We start from the raw sequence: 18,699 nt of genomic DNA, 5'->3' as shown, positions 1-18,699 counted from the left end.
AATTTTTAATTTTAATTTTTCAAAATTGACCCCACCGCGTTTTGTATTTTAATTTATGAAAACTGTTTTAAAAATGGCTTACTCAACAAGCCCTTGCTTTTGGTGATTGATCGAAAGAAAAAACTAGAACTGATATTTATTTATTTTTTTAAAATTTAAGCCAAAAATGGTAGAACAGACATCTTCCTTTGCCTCAAATTCCATCTGTAACAGCAACCTAGAGAGTAGAGATCCCTATTAACAGAAAAATGGGTGGTGAGACTGTTCTACACTGCTCTCTCAAGAGGGAGTGATCTACACTAATGTTTAACTTCAGCAAAAAGTTTTGTCATGTTATTATTTGTTTAATTTTTGCTCTCCAATAATGAACAAAAAGAAAAAAAATGCTAATAGCAGTACTATATAAAACCTTAGCAAATTATGAGACCCCATAATCATTTTATAGCTTAATCACTTTTAAATCCTTAACTACGTACTTAATAGTCTAAATTTTAAGTGATTAACCAAATTTCATATTACATACATATATAAACACAAGCTAAATTAAATATAAATCAATAAAAACTTAAGGGACCAATAGTGTTCATTGAGTAAATTTCATAGACTAAGAGTACAGTTTCATCAAAAGTTTAAATTAGCAAAAAAGCAAGAAGAATATAATTTCAATTTTAATAAAAAAATTTCTAAAGTGAAATAGATATTATTTAATTTTTTTAATCAAAAAAATACCTTAATGTTATAGCCATAGACTAGTTACATTGAATCAGTTCTGATTTGGTCCCGAAAGATAATCTCGATCTTGATTCCTTTATTACTATAGTTATTGCGTGTTCATTTCTCTCGTATCAAATTCTTTACTTCATCTTTTTTGATAAGAATCAAATTCTTTAGGTGATATCAATATTGTACACAATTTAATCAAATATTTTAAAATAACATGTTCCCCTTCTTTTAAAAAAGGTAACATGTTCCCTTGTTCTCTTTTTCAAGGTAAGGTTCTAGATTTTTTTTGGTAAAGAAAAAAGGCTTAAATTTGTGTACAAAAGACGAAGAAGAGAGAATGAGAGATTACTAATTAATGATATGGAATATTAACTGAATTATACTCCAAGACTTATGGGTCCCGTTTCACTTCACAATCTCCTTTAACATCATTAATTAATTAAGCAGGTGCACTAATAACCTACATAATGATAATGCTATAAATAAACTGGTAGGTTTCCGTGAGCCTTGGACGATATTGCATCAGAAAGCTCAACACCAGCATATCATATGGTATTGGAACTTGGAAGGCGACTTGGCAGCCAGTGACATCTTTCCTGGTATAAACAACTTCAGTAATTAATTTGTTAACGAATTGCCAAAACATTTTTTTTTTTTGTCTGAATTAATGTGTTATGTTCAATTAAATTATCTATGTGTAATTCAAGTAAAGAACATCTTGCATTGGGTTTCTTAGGGGTTCTCCTTTTATTGACTAAAGTACACTCTTGGGCCTCAAAGTTTTAAGTTTTGTTTCTGACCCTTTACATTTGATTCTGTTTTGATATTGCTTATGTTGACTATTTCTGTTAATAATCCAATAGTTTAGTGCCCTTAATATTTAACTATTTTCACAAAATACTAATTCTAAAATGTAAGAATTGTAAATAGAAAAAAAAAATTATGGATTATCAAATTACTAATGGAAATGGATTGCACTTGTAAATGGTATGCATGTCATCAAATAGAATATTTAATTATAAATCAAACTAAAAAATTGCCATATTTTGCAGGATATATATTTCTGTTAGTTTTATTTTATTTTATTTTTTTGGCATAGGGATGGCAATTGGTATGGGGTTCGGAGGATTGCAGATTCATTTTCAGTATTTAATGATTAAAAAAGGTTCCATTGTTGCAAACTTGTTTCCACAACCCTAATCCTAATTCTGTCCATTTTTCATCTTCACTGTTCCAAGTAGATGGATGCTGATACATATTGTCTTGAACAAGAGAAACCATTGGATGATGATCTCCACTTTGAACCCTATCCAAACCTTGAATCCCATCCTCTTGAGGACGTTGCAGAAAGATTGTCTCAAAGTGCAGCCAAAGGTGAATGGAATGAAGTCGGTAAGATATGTCAAAAAGACTGGCTTTTAGATGTTCCGATCACCAAGTTAGGGGGCACGGTACTCCACCTAGCAGCGTACCATAACCTAGAAGATATATTTGAACTTCTTCTACAACAATTAGCTCCCGGAAGTCTTCTCGCAAAAACTTATTTAAAAAGGAAAAACTTCAAAGGAAATACCCCTCTTCACTATGCAGCGTCAGTGGGGAGTGTGAGGACGTGTCGTAGCATCATAGATAAAGCAGACTCAACAACATTGCTAAGTGTTCGCAACAATGAAGGCGAGACCCCTCTCTTCTCAGCAGTACTCCATGGTCACAAAGATGCTTTCCTTTACCTCGATTCTATCTGCTGCCCCGAAGAAATCTCCAATTACTGGACAAGGAAAAATGATGACACTATTCTCCTTTGTGCCATCTCTGAAGAACACTATGGTGAGCATTTTCTTGCTTAAGAGGAATACAATGATGGGTAATTTTATAATTCTTTACTCTCAGTTATGGGTCTTAATGATGAAACTCATTATTCTGTGAAAGAAATGAGTATACATTTATCTTATTTTCATAATACACTATAATTTTTCATTGTTAGATATTTTACAATATTTAAATTTCATTTTGATGTTGTGCTTGGCAGAATTGTCCTTAATAATACTACGCAAGTATAGAGCTCTTGTAAACCTTGGTAATAAAGATGGCATGACCCCCCTCCATCTCCTAGCGAGTAAGCCTTCCGCCTTCAAAAGTGGCAACGATCTACGATGGTTTGAAAACATCATCTATCACTGTAAGTACTTTATATCTAAGGCAAAAATAATTCTTGTAAGGTTAACAACCTCATATTAGAAATTAAATCATCAAATAATAGTGCAATAAGAGTACCTAGGGAGATAACACTTTGTTTCCATGTGTTATGAGTCTTATGACCTGATCTTACTTTATCATCTTGTAGCATAAAAAAATCATTTAAAATAATGTGCTTAGTAACTATGCTGCTTTCATTTCAGCATTTGCCATAACAGACGAACAGGAACTATTTTTGGAAGCAGATGAACAGAACCTTGAAACGCCACAAGTTACCGATGGAGGTAGGCACCAAATTGAGTAATGTTCACACACTCACACATCACAATGAGTTACTAAACAAAAAAGTACACAAAATTATTAGTGTGTTCAAGTAGATAGAGATAAAACGAAGGGTACATTGAATATAAATGCAATCATATTGGGGTAATTTATGAAATTTGATTGAAATATGACTCCATTCTATCTTCCGATCATGTTACAAATTCAAATTTCTATACTTGTGTTATCACCAAATATATTTGTATAAGCTTAGGTTTTATATTATAGTTTTTTGCATCCATTGTAATTAATTGAAAATCCATGTAATGTACAGAAAAATTTAACAAAATATGATTTTTTCAAAACCTTTTTTGCTTAACAATGAAATTTAATAGTTACAGCAAATATCAATAAACATTCATTAAGACTGTGTTTGTAAATGGAACTATATATTCTACTATTTAAAAAAAAAATTATTTGGTAAGATTTTAATGGAATGTTTAAATATAAAATAAAATTTAAATTAATGAGTTTGAGCAAAAAATTACACTCAAATTATGTTAGTGGTTTGACTTGTGCTTCTGTTGCAATTGTCTGTTTAAGAGACTGAAAATGGATTGTGATACTGATCAATTTTGTACTGTAGGAGCTAACGGCATGAGCATCAATTACAACTTCCACCTAATTACAGTTCCTGCTTTTTGTTTGTAAAACTGTCTTCAAGGCAGTGCTATGTATATTTGGTATTCATTTTCCATCCACTATTTTCTGTTCTGTTTCCTTTATATATTTCCTTGCTCACATTGGTGGGATACTGGTATATGTCTTTAGAACATTTGGAATTGGTAAGGAAGGTAAGGATGACGAAGGTGAGGCACACATGGTCTATTCTGATCATGAACGAATGCTAAAAACGCTTCAATGTATCAGTTTCATCAGTACGCAAAAGCTTAAATAATAAAATGAAAAAGGTAACTATCTAATCCTAGTCTATTCTACCCTAAATTTTTTTAGGGAAGTTACAAATTCATTATTTTGTTTTTAATGGAATTCGAATTATTTTCTTATGATTTAAATAAGAAAATATAATTCAAATTATTTTCTTACTTAAAATACCTAAAATTGATAATAATATATTCTTTAAATTTGTTCTTTAAAAAGTAAACTCATTAAAGGAAATAGTGACTTTCACTTTAGATGCCAGGCTAAATATATAAGAAAAATAAAATAATTACATCTGAAGAATAAGCTACAAAGAATATATATACACACATTTTTTTATATTACACACTGATACATAAAATGTGTCTATATCTTGATTTAGCATATGTTATTTTGTTATATATAACAAAAGTATTTACATCAAGTTAGCCTTCACATAATAAAAAGTAAAATTTATTTTCTTGTGCAATGACAGAGAAAAACGAAAGGAAAAGGCAGTCATTGATCTACCTGCAGAGGCAATACTAATTGCAGCAAAGAATGGAATTACCGAAATGGTAGAGAAAATCATTGAAATTTATCCTGTGGCCATGTATGACGTGGATAAAGACCAGAAGAACATAGTGCTACTAACAGTGGAATATAAGCAGCCAAGTGTTTATGAACTCCTACTCTCACTCAGGAGAAAGAATGTTATAAAAGACAGTGTATTTACTGAAGTGGATCATGAAGGTAACAGTGCGTTGCATCTTGCCGCGACGAAAGCAGAATTTAATTGGCCAGTCCCAGGAGCTGCATCCCAAATGCAATGGGAAATCAGATGGTATGAGGTATGAGCCCAAAACATTAAAGTTTAAGAGTTTTTTTTTTTTTTTTTTTGATAATTCGATAGTTGAGAGTAAGGAGATTTGATGTCTCTATAACAAACATTAGAAAGTAATAGTTGAGCTCCAAAAGTCTTAACTGTTACCTATATAATATGTTTCCTTAGTTTTGGTTGCTAGGCTGTGGTGGAGCCACGTATGGTTAGTTAGTGTTTATATATGGATTATCTCAAAATTTTGAAAGATTATTAAGTATATCTACTTTGTGGCCTCCCAATCCTAATTATTAAAATTGATACTATAAATAAAATAATTTAAAAATATATAAAAGAAATAAAGTATAAGATTCCTTATATTCATTTGAAAAAATCACAATCCTATAAATGAGAGTTTTATATACCAATTACTAAATTAATTAGTCATTCATAAAATTACAATGAACATATAGTTATCTTGACAATTATCTTAAAAATTAAAGAGAAAGAAAAAAAAAGAGTTTTTTAACTACAAATTGGATTATAAAGTACATAATTTATATCTTGAATTTGTGTTTATAGTATTATTTTATATATCTGTACATTGTAGGAAGATAATAATTAGGAAGAAAACAATACTTAATCATCATATTTTTATTTGCACACTAAAAAAAATTCAAATTCCTAGCCCACCACTAACTAGGCTTACAGAATAATGTGATGAGGATAGCACAAAATATTTTTGAGCATTTGATTTTGGGAGAGAGAGCGAGATTTTGGATGGTATTTTAGTCATAAATGATATATTAAAGTCAAAGCATAATCAAAATTCAAATGGAAATCAACTAGCTTCTAATTGTAATCTAATTTTGCATCAAATGTCCATTTTAAATTTCTTAATTTTGGTGCCAAGTGATTCATGTGTAATATTATGTTCTAAAGTCTAAATGACCACCTCACACACATTGATAAGACCATTTTATCATCATTATTATTGAATTTTTCGTTAATAGAAAAGTGAGTCACAAATTAGTTTTTATTTTATAATACAATGAGAGAGAGAGAGAGAGAGAGAGAGAGAGAGAGAGAGAGAGAGAGAGAGAGAGAGAGAGAGAGAGAGAGAGTATGTCGATCTTGGATGAATAATCAAGCCACAACCTAACCATGGTATGTCGGAAATCAACTACTATAGATTAATACAATGGGGTCACAAACATGCTTTCAGAAAGAAACAAATGTGTTCTTAGTTTGTAACATGACCACAGATGTAGGAAAGAATAATCTTGTCTTTTAATTTTGGGATGTAGTACATAAAGAACTCCATGAAAAGAGGCTTCCTTCCTCTCCTCAACAAGAATGGCCAAACCCCAGAAGAGGTCTTCACCAAAAACCACGAGGATCTTGTTAAAGAAGGCGGGAATTGGCTAATAAGCACATCAGATGCCTGCTCAGTAGTAGCAGGTCTCTTCGTCTCAATTACCTTTTCCACGGCAACCGCCCTACCTGATGGTATTGAAGGCAACAAACATAGTAATGCTTCCAAAATTTTTGCGGGTTCATCCTTTGTCTCCTTCTACTCTTCACTCTTAGCAGTAGTCATGTTCCTTGCAATTCTCACATCTGGGTGTAGAGAAAGAGATTTTCGCCACGCCTTACCATGGAAACTTTTGCTAGGCTTAACAGCATTCTACATGTCGATAGCTTCTACCTTGGTATCTTTCACAACCGGACATTTCTTCATCTTCAGGGATCAACTAAAATTTGTGTCTTCCACCTCGTATATGGTGGCCTACCTGCTAGTAACATTGTTTTCTATGGGAGTATTTCCTCTCTACTTTCATTTGGCGTGGGCTACCTTGAAAAAGGTGCCACAACGTAAATACCGGGTGAATATTCCTCATTGGCTTTTGGAAGATTAACAAGTATTTACATTCCAATCTTCGTCAAGGGTTTGATGGTTTAGGTTATTGATTAATATACTTTTTCCGCTAATATTGATGTTGGACTTGTACTGTGTGTTCTATTTCAATATAGTAAAACATTTATCTATTTATTTATTTCTAAACACACAATATATATATATATATATATTTTGCTTGAAAGTAGTATAATCAATTTCATGCGATTCATTTAAAAGTAATGTTGTTAAAACAAATAAGAATTTCCCTAAAGATTACATTTGTATATTCAAAACGTTTTTGTTTAGAAAGAATTTCACATAAATTTAGCCAAACTAAAATAGACTGAAAAACTTTGTTAATGTAGCTTAATATAGGAGTGTAATAATAATAAATACTATACTTAAGATTTTAGACATTACAAGTTTAAAATCTATAATTTTTTTTTTTTTATGAATTTGGATTTATAATAGGTTCTCTCTACTCAAAACTGCATGTCTTTTGTCATTATGTAAGTGCACAAAACTGGATTAAATGGATTGAAGTGGATCAAATTGGACTAAAGTATTCCAAAATAACCGAATTGGATCAAATTGAATTGAGTGGATTGAAGTGGACAGAATAGGGCTAAAGTGGACCGAAATATAAAAATTAGGACTAAAGCAGACTGAATAGGGACAATGGTATGAATAGGACTAAAGTGGAATGAATAAGACAAAAGTGGACCAAGGTGGACCGAATAATATCAAAGTGGACCGAATCAGATCAAAATGGACTAAATTGGACCAAAGTGGACCTAATAAGAATGAATGGGACCAAATAGGACCAAAGTAGACTAAATAGAATCGAAGTGGACTGATATGACCAAAGTGAACCAAATAGGACTAAATGAAACCAAAGTAGACCAAATAGAACCAAAAGGACTGAATAGGACTAGAATGGATTTAAGTGTACTGAATAAGACCAAAGTGGACAAAATGGATGGAATAGGACCAAAGTAGATTGAATAGGACTAAATAAAACTGAAGTGGACGGAATAGAACTGAATAATACCAAATAGACCAAACAAGACTAAAGTGGACCAAATATAGATTTTTTGCATAATAAAATAGGAGTACTCTAAATCACAAATGTATATCACATGTGGCTGAAAATTAGAGGAAATTGAATTATTTAAATGGGAAGGGATATATGTGTGTGTGCAAGCACGCACTTGAGAATTTAAATTTTGGACTTTGAATTTAATTATTGTATAATTGAGTTCTTCTATGTTAATTCTCATTTTCTCTAAGACAAAAGAAATCTCTCCTAGTACAATATGTGAGATAGAAAATTTGAACTCATGATAAAAATGTTGAGAAACATGCGTAGAGCCAAGTGGTGAGAAGTGAGAAGTGAGGGTTGTAAAGAGGAGCGAGGGGGGGGTGGGGAATCTCCAATTTTTTTTTTTTTTTATTATCAATATATTAAAATTTATCATACTTATAATGAATATACTATTTTTTTATTATCCAAAATGCATTCAAAAAAGAAAGAAAGTGTTTCATATTTTATCAGTGTTCTAAGGTTCAAAACATATAAAAAGAAAAGGAAAATAGGGCAAATGACAAATTAAGTTAGAGTTTTAACATAGGAAAAAAAATCTTTATGCATTATTTTATTCTTTCATCATTTTGACTTCATTAAAAAAAATTTCTGACTTCATTAATATTTACCGAATGACTTTTTATATTTCATATTCATCTCAAACAATCTCTATATATGTTCAAGTACTTTATTTTTCTTTTTTCTTTTTCTTTTTTTTGAGAAAACCAATATGTTCAAGTACATATGCATACATACTTATGTATAAAATTCGTTTCCAGAAAGTCAAATCATGTCTCTGCTATTAAGAATGGATGCTTTTAGGAAAGGGTTATTTGACTAAGGAATATTTATACAAATCAATACAAGATGGAGGTGTCTCCATCTTTTATTTCGCAAGCTTCCTCCTAGTGCATAGTTTGTTTTGTTTTGAATAAAAATATTTGCTGTTTAATCTCAAAAAATAAAAATAAAAAAATAATGAGGGTAAAGGTACGTACAAGTACAACTCATTAATTAGCCTATATTCTTTTCTTAAAATATGCACCATTAGCATAGCGTGTGTTCTCATTTAAGCCGACATTTTCCTTCTTTTCTTTTTTTCTTTTTGTCCCCTCTCTCTTTTTTAAGGCAAGGTTCTAGTTCCTTCCCTTTTTCTTTTTTTTTTTTTTTTTTTTTTTTTTTTTTTTTTTTTTTTTTGTGATACAGACAAAAGAAAAGCTAAATTCTTTGCTCATAAGATGACAAAGCCTGCGTTTGGATAGCACTCAAAGTTGCTGTGCGTTTCAATTTCACGTTTCGGAGCTTTTTTTTTTTTTTTTTTTTTTCAACGCATGAACAGTAAAATCACTGTGCAGGAGACAATTAGCACTGTTCATGCACTGTAGCGCACTGTTTATGTATTAAAAAATATTAAAAGTGGGTCCCACGATACTATTTACACATTTAAAAATTATTTTGCTACAGTGTTTTCAGCAACAATCAGTTTTTATCAACTTTCAGCAACAATAAGTGCTATCCAAACGGACTCAAAGAGACCAAGCTAGCCACGGTTTTTTCCTGTTGAAGCAATTCATTACACGTGAACTAATCCAGGAGACGCCTACTAACAACAAGAAATGTTACTAATGTGACACTGCTCTAAATAGATCCATTCATCCCATGCTTAAATTAGGACGGAAAATGATTATAGAAAGTAACTAGACATTGTTATTATTAGAAGTGTACACTATAAGTTGAAACTTTCTTAATAATAAAAAAAAAAAAAAAAAAAAAAAACCTATGCATTGATTTTTCTTTTTTGGGTGAGAAACAACTAGGTAGACATTGATTCTACCATTCTAGTTGTTCTAGATGTTACCCATATTATATTGGAGTCACTCCTTATTTAGAAGTGTTGTCGATATTTAATTATTTATTACTTTTTCGATTGATATTTACTACTTTTTTTGTATTTCCTTAATTTCAGCCATTTTTAATTGTGGCAGTCCTCGAAGGAGTGAAGAATTTTCACAACCTGCACTTTCATTTGACATGGGCTATTTTCAAGAAAGTCCCACATCATCACCACATTATAACTCTGGCTGGTTTTCATATTACGCATTAAGTAAAAATGTTCCTTCCTAGCTTTTTCAAGACCCACTGATGAGTCAAATTTAATATCGAAAGGCATTTATTTATTTATTTCCTATCATGATCAACTTGTACCATGTGTGCATCTCATCTATTGAATATTAAGTTTCTTCTTAATTAATACTTCTTCTTCTTCTTCTTCTTTTGACTGAAAGGTAGAATATTAATACTTATGCAATTTCCAAAGGAATTAAGACTAGAGTTTTATCATTGGGAGAGTTTTAATAATTTTCTAGAGCTATCATGATCATCACTGCCTTACAAATAGCACCCTAGCTCATCACTTCGCAACAGAAATGGTATAGCTTCTTGTACCAAAAAGAAAAAATTGCACCTCATGCACTTACAGTTTCATGGTTCAAGAAGGGGCAGCGAAAGAAAGGGAACATATTCCTTTTCCCTACCTTAGGAGAGTCGTGCTAGACACCCTTTGATGAACTATAGTTTCAGCTTGATGGGAGATAATGGCTTCCTACACAAAAGAGAGCCATACGTTGTTAGCACCTCATTAGTAAAAAAGAGACCAGTACGGGTATTGTAGAACCATTTTGCTTTAACCTTGCTGATTTCAATCTTAACATCCTTTTTGAGATTTGGAAACCCATGGAAGCGAAATAAAGTGCAGTTTTCATTCTGACAAGATTTGGGACTTGATGAGAATAAGGGTAGTTTTCATTCTGAAGCAAGTTAGCGTTAAAGCAACCACCAAGAAAGGTGGTCTAGTGGTCTTGGCGTGAATGGAAGAGTGCAACGTTGTTTGAGGACCCATGTGCAAACCCCAACGGATGGAACGTGGGAATTTCCTCCTACAATTAGCCAAGAGTACTAGTCTTCTCGTGAGACTAAAGTAAGATCTGTTGTTACCCTAGACAACAATAACTATGACTTAATTCAATATTTCCTAAGAGGTGTGTTAACGTGTTTAGTGTTGTGGGCTTTAGGCGCAATTATATTACTTGTATAGCACACATTCTTATACTACACTCTTACTTATACTGCACTCATATGTCTCCTATATAAAACCATTCATGTATATTCTTCCATTGAGAAATACAATACAATTATTCAATATTTCTAACATGGTATCAAAGTTACTGCTCTAACATTTTCTTAGTAGTCTTGTCTTTATTGGTGTCACCCTATTCTCAACATCGCTTTTGTCGTTACAACAGCTATCGCAGCCTTTCGCTGTAGAACCTCCGACGCCTTTCAGCCGTCGTCCTTGGGTCCTGGACCTGCAACTGCTGTCGTTGAGGAGTCCCGCACCACATAAACCGCTACACTTATCGTCTTTGCCATGCATCTTGCTCTAATAAGTATTTTTCAGGTACCATAGTCATCATCTCGCCCCGATTTACTCAATCGTGGAAACCTCATCGTCATCGGAGCTTGCGCACGCCTTTACGCGCCACCCAAAGATTCTACGTCCAAGATCACGCACTCCACGCGCCGACACGCACCGGCAGTCTTTTTCATGCATCGCCACGTGCCTACATGCACCAGATATGCACCTACTTACTTCAGCCCCAGGTGACGTCATCTCTGCCATGTCATTTGATGAAGAATAAATTCATCAAAATGTCCAACTTAAAGATAATAACAAAAAATAATTATAATTTTTTTAAATTATAAAATTTAATGATTTTGCTATATAAAAATATTGACTTTTTTTTTTTCCAAAGTTTGTTAAAATTGCTTTTTCATAATTTTTTTTTGAAAAAAATTAAAATTAATAAAATCTTACTTAAATTCCCTATATAATAAGAGGATTAAGTGAATTAATCTTATTATCATTCAAAAGGGAAATGTTGAAAAATTGAAATACAAATGGCGTCTAATAGTTTAGTTAGTATTTTGTATGTTTGTTTTTAGATCCCTTAAAACACAACAAGATTAACTTAGTTAATTAGCCAAGTGATTATTTAGTCAAATTATCTGATCTAGGTTAACACAAATATATCATATCAATATAAAGTGCGAAAAATAAAGAACACAAAGATATGATAACTCAGGAAAATCAAACTGGTAAAAAACCTGAAAAGGATTTAACCTAACTATCCTCAAGATAAAACAACAAAACCACTATGAAAGAATTGAAGTTTGTACAATAGCGACTTAGATCACTAACATCCTATTACTACCTCATGTAGAAAACTTACTACTACAACTCCATGATAGCTCCGAGTCCATAGATTACTTCTTTCTTTGGTCTTTGCAAAACACAATCACCCACATTTGTGACTTTCAGATCCTACTCAAAATTTTAGCAACACAAACTTTCCAATTTGTGACACCAAGACCACCTTGAAGGTTTAGATCATCAGCACCTTTGATGATTAGAAAAGGCAACAACTTCTATAATATCGGATCTTAAAATTCTTCAAGTAATAACACGTTAGAAAATATGAGAGAGCTTTTTAGGTACAAAATCCTAAATACAAAATAGGCACACTCTTCTCTCTTTGAAAAGCCTTATAAAAACGTGTTTAAAGTTTTTTTATATAGTGGGAAAAGTAAATCTGAAACCCTAATCCTTAATGAGCTTGAACTACTGTTTAAGCTTAATTAAAATTCTGCAAATACAACTTTCAATCGGTTGAGCCTGTTCTTCGATCGATCGAGCCAGACAAATTCTAAAATCTTCTTTCTATAGCTTGTATGTTCTTGTGTGTTCACGATTTGCCAATTATTATAAACTTTTAGAACCTAACATTGTATATATAAAAAAGCAAGAATATATAGATTTTAATTTTAAAAAATTATAATATGAAAAGTTAAAAATAAATGTTATATAAATAATATTAAATTATTAAAAATCTGACTACTTGTAGTTGTCGTACTTCAAAGTTTATTAAAGCAACCCTGATTTGGCCCACATCACTACTGTATAGTACTATAGTTACGTTCATTCTTTGCCAAAAAAAATAGTTACGTTCATTTCCCAAGTATAAATTCTTTACTTAAAATATGAACCCATTTCTCTCACGTGTTCTTCCTTTCCCTTTATTTTATTTTTATGGGAATCTTCCTCTCTCATTTAAGTTAACAGGTTCTAGTTCTTTTTTTCTTTTTACTATTTTGGAAAAGGTTTAAATTCTTGTTCAAAAAACGATGTTCTTGGAGAGAGACTACTCACTAGGGAAAATGATATGGAATATTAACTTAATTAAACTCCAAGTCTTTGGTGGACCCCCTTAACCCCAGAAAAGAAAAGAAAAGAAAAGAAGGTCTTTGGTGGACCCGCTTTTACTGCACAATCTCAAATATCATTATAAATAGGTATCTTGTGAGCCTCGGCATCAAGTGTTTAAACACTGCTTGACCGGAAAGCTCAACAGCAACTCATAGTTTTGGAAGGAAACTTTTTTGCTTTTTTGCTTTTTTTTTTTTTTTTTTTTGGAGAAGATATTGGAACGAGACTTGGCGACCAGAGACAGTTGTTCTTGTAAGTAGAACCATCTTTCGGTAAGTGGCTAGAGATATTGTTCAATGTAATTATCGTATGTGCTCTCTCAAATTATCACATTCATGCTTTCTAGCTAGCTGGCTTAATTTGAAAATTTTCTATAATTAAATAAAAGACTTGTAATTGACATGATGATAATTAAAAACAATTATCATGTAACAAATATCATATGTTCAAATCTTTTGGAGAAATTAATTGACAACCTCGCTACTATAGTACTTGCCATAAATTTTGANATATAAAATAAAATTTAAATTAATGAAAAATCTATAATAGATTAATTATGTGTAAAATTATAAGGCCTGAAATGCTTATGAAGCAAAATAATTGAAATCAACAAAAAGTCGATTTTTTTTTGTTTTATATATATTATTATAAATTATAAATTATAAATATTTTTATTTTTATATAAAAAAAATTATATTTTTTTTGGAAAAGAAAAAAATTATAGTTATAGGTACTTATTTCTATTCATAAATAATCATCATTACATTATACCAACCTTGCCTTAAGACAAGCCAAAAAAAATTGGTCATTGGTGTCATGACTTGCTTTTATTGTTATGGTCAGGACAATAATATTAATAGCGGATTGGTATTGATTATTGTCTTTGTGAATAGACACCGATCAACCAACGAGCTAAGGGAAACAACTTCCACCAATTACAGAACCTGCTTTCAACTTGTAGAACCTGTATACAAGGCAGTGTCATCTGTATTTGGTATTCCTCTTTAAACGTGTTTCATATTGTTACGTAGTTGTTTTATATGATTAGGATCTCTACAGTTCTTAGAATATTTACAAACTATTAATGGCACGTTCATTCGAGATATGCTTTATAATGAGATACTTATTTCATTTTCAGCATTTAGCAAAAAGAATGCAAGAAATGCAGTCAAGGAAGTGATACAGAGAACCCTGAAAGAGCCCAAGGTAGATATCAAAGCGAGAAATGTTCACACTACAATATGTTAGAAGAAAACAAAAAATGTTCCACTAATTTATGGTGTGCTTGTGGCTAAGAAGTTTGAGCAAAAAATTACCACTCAAAATTATTTAGTGGTTTGACTTGTGCTTCTGTTGCAATTGGTCTTTTAAGAGACTGATAAAATGGATTGTGATACTGATCAATTTTGTACTGTAGGAGCTAACGGCATGAGCATCAATTACAACTTCCACCTAATTACAGTTCCTGCTTTTTGTTTGTAAAACTGTCTTCAAGGCAGTGCTATGTATATTTGGTATTCATTTTCCATCCACTATTTTCTGTTCTGTTTCCTTTATATATTTCCTTGCTCACATTGGTGGGATACTGGTATATGTCTTTAGAACATTTGGAATTGGTAAGGAAGGTAAGGATGACGAAGGTGAGGCACACATGGTCTATTCTGATCATGAACGAACTGCTAAAAACGCTTCAATGTATCAGTTTCATCAGTACGCAAAAGCTTAAATAATAAGAATGAAAAAGGTAACTATCTAATCCTAGTCTATTCTACCCTAAATTTTTTTAGGGATAGTTACAAATTCATTAATTTTGTTTTTAATGGAATTCGAATTATTTTCTTATGATTTAAATAAGAAAATATAATTCAAATTATTTTCTTACTTAAAAATACCTAAAATTGATAATAATATATTCTTTAAATTCTGTTCTTTAAAAAGTAAACTCATTAAAGGAAATAGTGACTTTCACTTTAGATGCCAGGCTAAATATATAAGAAAAATAAAATAATTACATCTGAAGAATAAGCTACAAAGAATATATATATGCACACATTTTTTTATATTACACACTGATACATAAAATGTGTCTATATCTTGATTTAGCATATGTTATTTTGTTATATATAACAAAAGTATTTACATCAAGTTAGCCTTCACATAATAAAAGTAAAATTTATTTTCTTGTGCAATGACAGAGAAAAACGAAAGGAAAAGGCAGTCATTGATCTACCTGCAGAGGCAATACTAATTGCAGCAAAGAATGGAATTACCGAAATGGTAGAGAAAATCATTGAAATTTATCCTGTGGCCATGTATGACGTGGATAAAGACCAGAAGAACATAGTGCTACTAACAGTGGAATATAAGCAGCCAAGTGTTTATGAACTCCTACTCTCACTCAGGGAAAAGAATGTTATAAAAGACAGTGTATTTACTGAAGTGGATCATGAAGGTAACAGTGCGTTGCATCTTGCCGCGACGAAAGCAGAATTTAATTGGCCAGTCCCAGGAGCTGCATCCCAAATGCAATGGGAAATCAGATGGTATGAGGTATGAGCCCAAAACATTAAAGTTTAAGAGTTTTTTTTTTTTTTTTTTTGATAATTCGATAGTTGAGAGTAAGGAGATTTGATGTCTCTATAACAAACATTAGAAAGTAATAGTTGAGCTCCAAAAGTCTTAACTGTTACCTATATAATATGTTTCCTTAGTTTTGGTTGCTAGGCTGTGGTGGAGCCACGTATGGTTAGTTAGTGTTTATATATGGATTATCTCAAAATTTTGAAAGATTATTAAGTATATCTACTTTGTGGCCTCCCAATCCTAATTATTAAAATTGATACTATAAATAAAATAATTTAAAAATATATAAAAGAAATAAAGTATAAGATTCCTTATATTCATTTGAAAAAATCACAATCCTATAAATGAGAGTTTTATATACCAATTACTAAAATTAATTAGTCATTCATAAAATTACAATGAACATATAGTTATCTTGACAATTATCTTAAAAATTAAAGAGAAAAAAAAAAAGAGTTTTTTAACTACAAATTGGATTATAAAGTACATAATTTATATCTTGAATTTGTGTTTATAGTATTATTTTATATATCTGTACATTGTAGGAAGATAATAATTAGGAAGAAAACAATACTTAATCATCATATTTTTATTTGCACACTAAAAAAAATTCAAATTCCTAGCCCACCACTAACTAGGCTTACAGAATAATGTGATGAGGATAGCACAAAATATTTTTGAGCATTTGATTTTGGGAGAGAGAGCGAGATTTTGGATGGTATTTTAGTCATAAATGATATATTAAAGTCAAAGCATAATCAAAATTCAAATGGAAATCAACTAGCTTCTAATTGTAATCTAATTTTGCATCAAATGTCCATTTTAAATTTCTTAATTTTGGTGCCAAGTGATTCATGTGTAATATTATGTTCTAAAGTCTAAATGACCACCTCACACACATTGATAAGACCATTTTATCATCATTATTATTGAATTTTTCGTTAATAGAAAAGTGAGTCACAAATTAGTTTTTATTTTATAATACAATGAGAGAGAGAGAGAGAGAGAGAGAGAGAGAGAGAGAGAGAGAGAGAGAGAGAGAGAGAGAGAGAGAGAGAGTATGTCGATCTTGGATGAATAATCAAGCCACAACCTAACCATGGTATGTCGGAAATCAACTACTATAGATTAATACAATGGGGTCACAAACATGCTTTCAGAAAGAAACAAATGTGTTCTTAGTTTGTAACATGACCACAGATGTAGGAAAGAATAATCTTGTCTTTTAATTTTGGGATGTAGTACATAAAGAACTCCATGAAAAGAGGCTTCCTTCCTCTCCTCAACAAGAATGGCCAAACCCCAGAAGAGGTCTTCACCAAAAACCACGAGGATCTTGTTAAAGAAGGCGGGAATTGGCTAATAAGCACATCAGATGCCTGCTCAGTAGTAGCAGGTCTCTTCGTCTCAATTACCTTTTCCACGGCAACCGCCCTACCTGATGGTATTGAAGGCAACAAACATAGTAATGCTTCCAAAATTTTTGCGGGTTCATCCTTTGTCTCCTTCTACTCTTCACTCTTAGCAGTAGTCATGTTCCTTGCAATTCTCACATCTGGGTGTAGAGAAAGAGATTTTCGCCACGCCTTACCATGGAAACTTTTGCTAGGCTTAACAGCATTCTACATGTCGATAGCTTCTACCTTGGTATCTTTCACAACCGGACATTTCTTCATCTTCAGGGATCAACTAAAATTTGTGTCTTCCACCTCGTATATGGTGGCCTACCTGCTAGTAACATTGTTTTCTATGGGAGTATTTCCTCTCTACTTTCATTTGGCGTGGGCTACCTTGAAAAAGGTGCCACAACGTAAATACCGGGTGAATATTCCTCATTGGCTTTTGGAAGATTAACAAGTATTTACATTCCAATCTTCGTCAAGGGTTTGATGGTTTAGGTTATTGATTAATATACTTTTTCCGCTAATATTGATGTTGGACTTGTACTGTGTGTTCTATTTCAATATAGTAAAACATTTATCTATTTATTTATTTCTAAACACACAATATATATATATATATATATATTTTGCTTGAAAGTAGTATAATCAATTTCATGCGATTCATTTAAAAGTAATGTTGTTAAAACAAATAAGAATTTCCCTAAAGATTACATTTGTATATTCAAAACGTTTTTGTTTAGAAAGAATTTCACATAAATTTAGCCAAACTAAAATAGACTGAAAAACTTTGTTAATGTAGCTTAATATAGGAGTGTAATAATAATAAATACTATACTTAAGATTTTAGACATTACAAGTTTAAAATCTATAATTTTTTTTTTTTTATGAATTTGGATTTATAATAGGTTCTCTCTACTCAAAACTGCATGTCTTTTGTCATTATGTAAGTGCACAAAACTGGATTAAATGGATTGAAGTGGATCAAATTGGACTAAAGTATTCCAAAATAACCGAATTGGATCAAATTGAATTGAGTGGATTGAAGTGGACAGAATAGGGCTAAAGTGGACCGAAATATAAAAATTAGGACTAAAGCAGACTGAATAGGGACAATGGTATGAATAGGACTAAAGTGGAATGAATAAGACAAAAGTGGACCAAGGTGGACCGAATAATATCAAAGTGGACCGAATCAGATCAAAATGGACTAAATTGGACCAAAGTGGACCTAATAAGAATGAATGGGACCAAATAGGACCAAAGTAGACTAAATAGAATCGAAGTGGACTGATATGACCAAAGTGAACCAAATAGGACTAAATGAAACCAAAGTAGACCAAATAGAACCAAAAGGACTGAATAGGACTAGAATGGATTTAAGTGTACTGAATAAGACCAAAGTGGACAAAATGGATGGAATAGGACCAAAGTAGATTGAATAGGACTAAATAAAACTGAAGTGGACGGAATAGAACTGAATAATAC

The 18,699-nt window shown here is 31.6% G+C and overlaps 3 protein-coding genes and 1 long non-coding RNA gene across 4 annotated transcripts; all 4 read left to right on the top strand.

Moving 5' to 3' along the window:
* The first annotated feature begins 1,215 nt into the window (after positions 1-1,215).
* Positions 1,216-3,223, top strand: LOC111985870 (uncharacterized). Its single transcript, XM_065772706.1, has 4 exons — positions 1,216-1,322; positions 1,823-2,550; positions 2,753-2,902; positions 3,123-3,223. Exons 2-4 carry the CDS (start codon positions 1,965-1,967, stop codon positions 3,221-3,223), a joined length of 837 nt encoding a protein of 278 aa, XP_065628778.1. The 5' UTR covers positions 1,216-1,322; positions 1,823-1,964.
* Positions 3,224-4,676: 1,453 nt separating this feature from the next.
* Positions 4,677-6,946, top strand: LOC136067190 (uncharacterized). The gene is made up of 2 exons (XM_065772705.1): positions 4,677-4,952; positions 6,229-6,946. Exons 1-2 carry the CDS (start codon positions 4,677-4,679, stop codon positions 6,838-6,840), a joined length of 888 nt encoding a protein of 295 aa, XP_065628777.1. The 3' UTR covers positions 6,841-6,946.
* Positions 6,947-14,656: 7,710 nt separating this feature from the next.
* LOC136067202 (uncharacterized) lies at positions 14,657-14,972 on the top strand. Its single transcript, XR_010628712.1, has 2 exons — positions 14,657-14,742; positions 14,831-14,972. It is a non-coding gene; the product is annotated as an uncharacterized LOC136067202 (long non-coding RNA).
* Positions 14,973-15,438: 466 nt separating this feature from the next.
* On the top strand, positions 15,439-17,771 carry LOC136067201 (uncharacterized). Its single transcript, XM_065772723.1, has 2 exons — positions 15,439-15,778; positions 17,054-17,771. Exons 1-2 carry the CDS (start codon positions 15,503-15,505, stop codon positions 17,663-17,665), a joined length of 888 nt encoding a protein of 295 aa, XP_065628795.1. The 5' UTR covers positions 15,439-15,502; the 3' UTR covers positions 17,666-17,771.
* Positions 17,772-18,699: the final 928 nt, after the last annotated feature.

Source organism: Quercus suber, unplaced genomic scaffold (assembly GCF_002906115.3).
Source record: "Quercus suber isolate HL8 unplaced genomic scaffold, Cork oak 2.0 scaffold_62, whole genome shotgun sequence".
Lineage (NCBI taxonomy): Eukaryota > Viridiplantae > Streptophyta > Magnoliopsida > Fagales > Fagaceae > Quercus > Quercus suber.
Note: the sequence above shows the minus strand (reverse complement) of the source record. Positions and strands in the feature narration are given on the sequence as shown.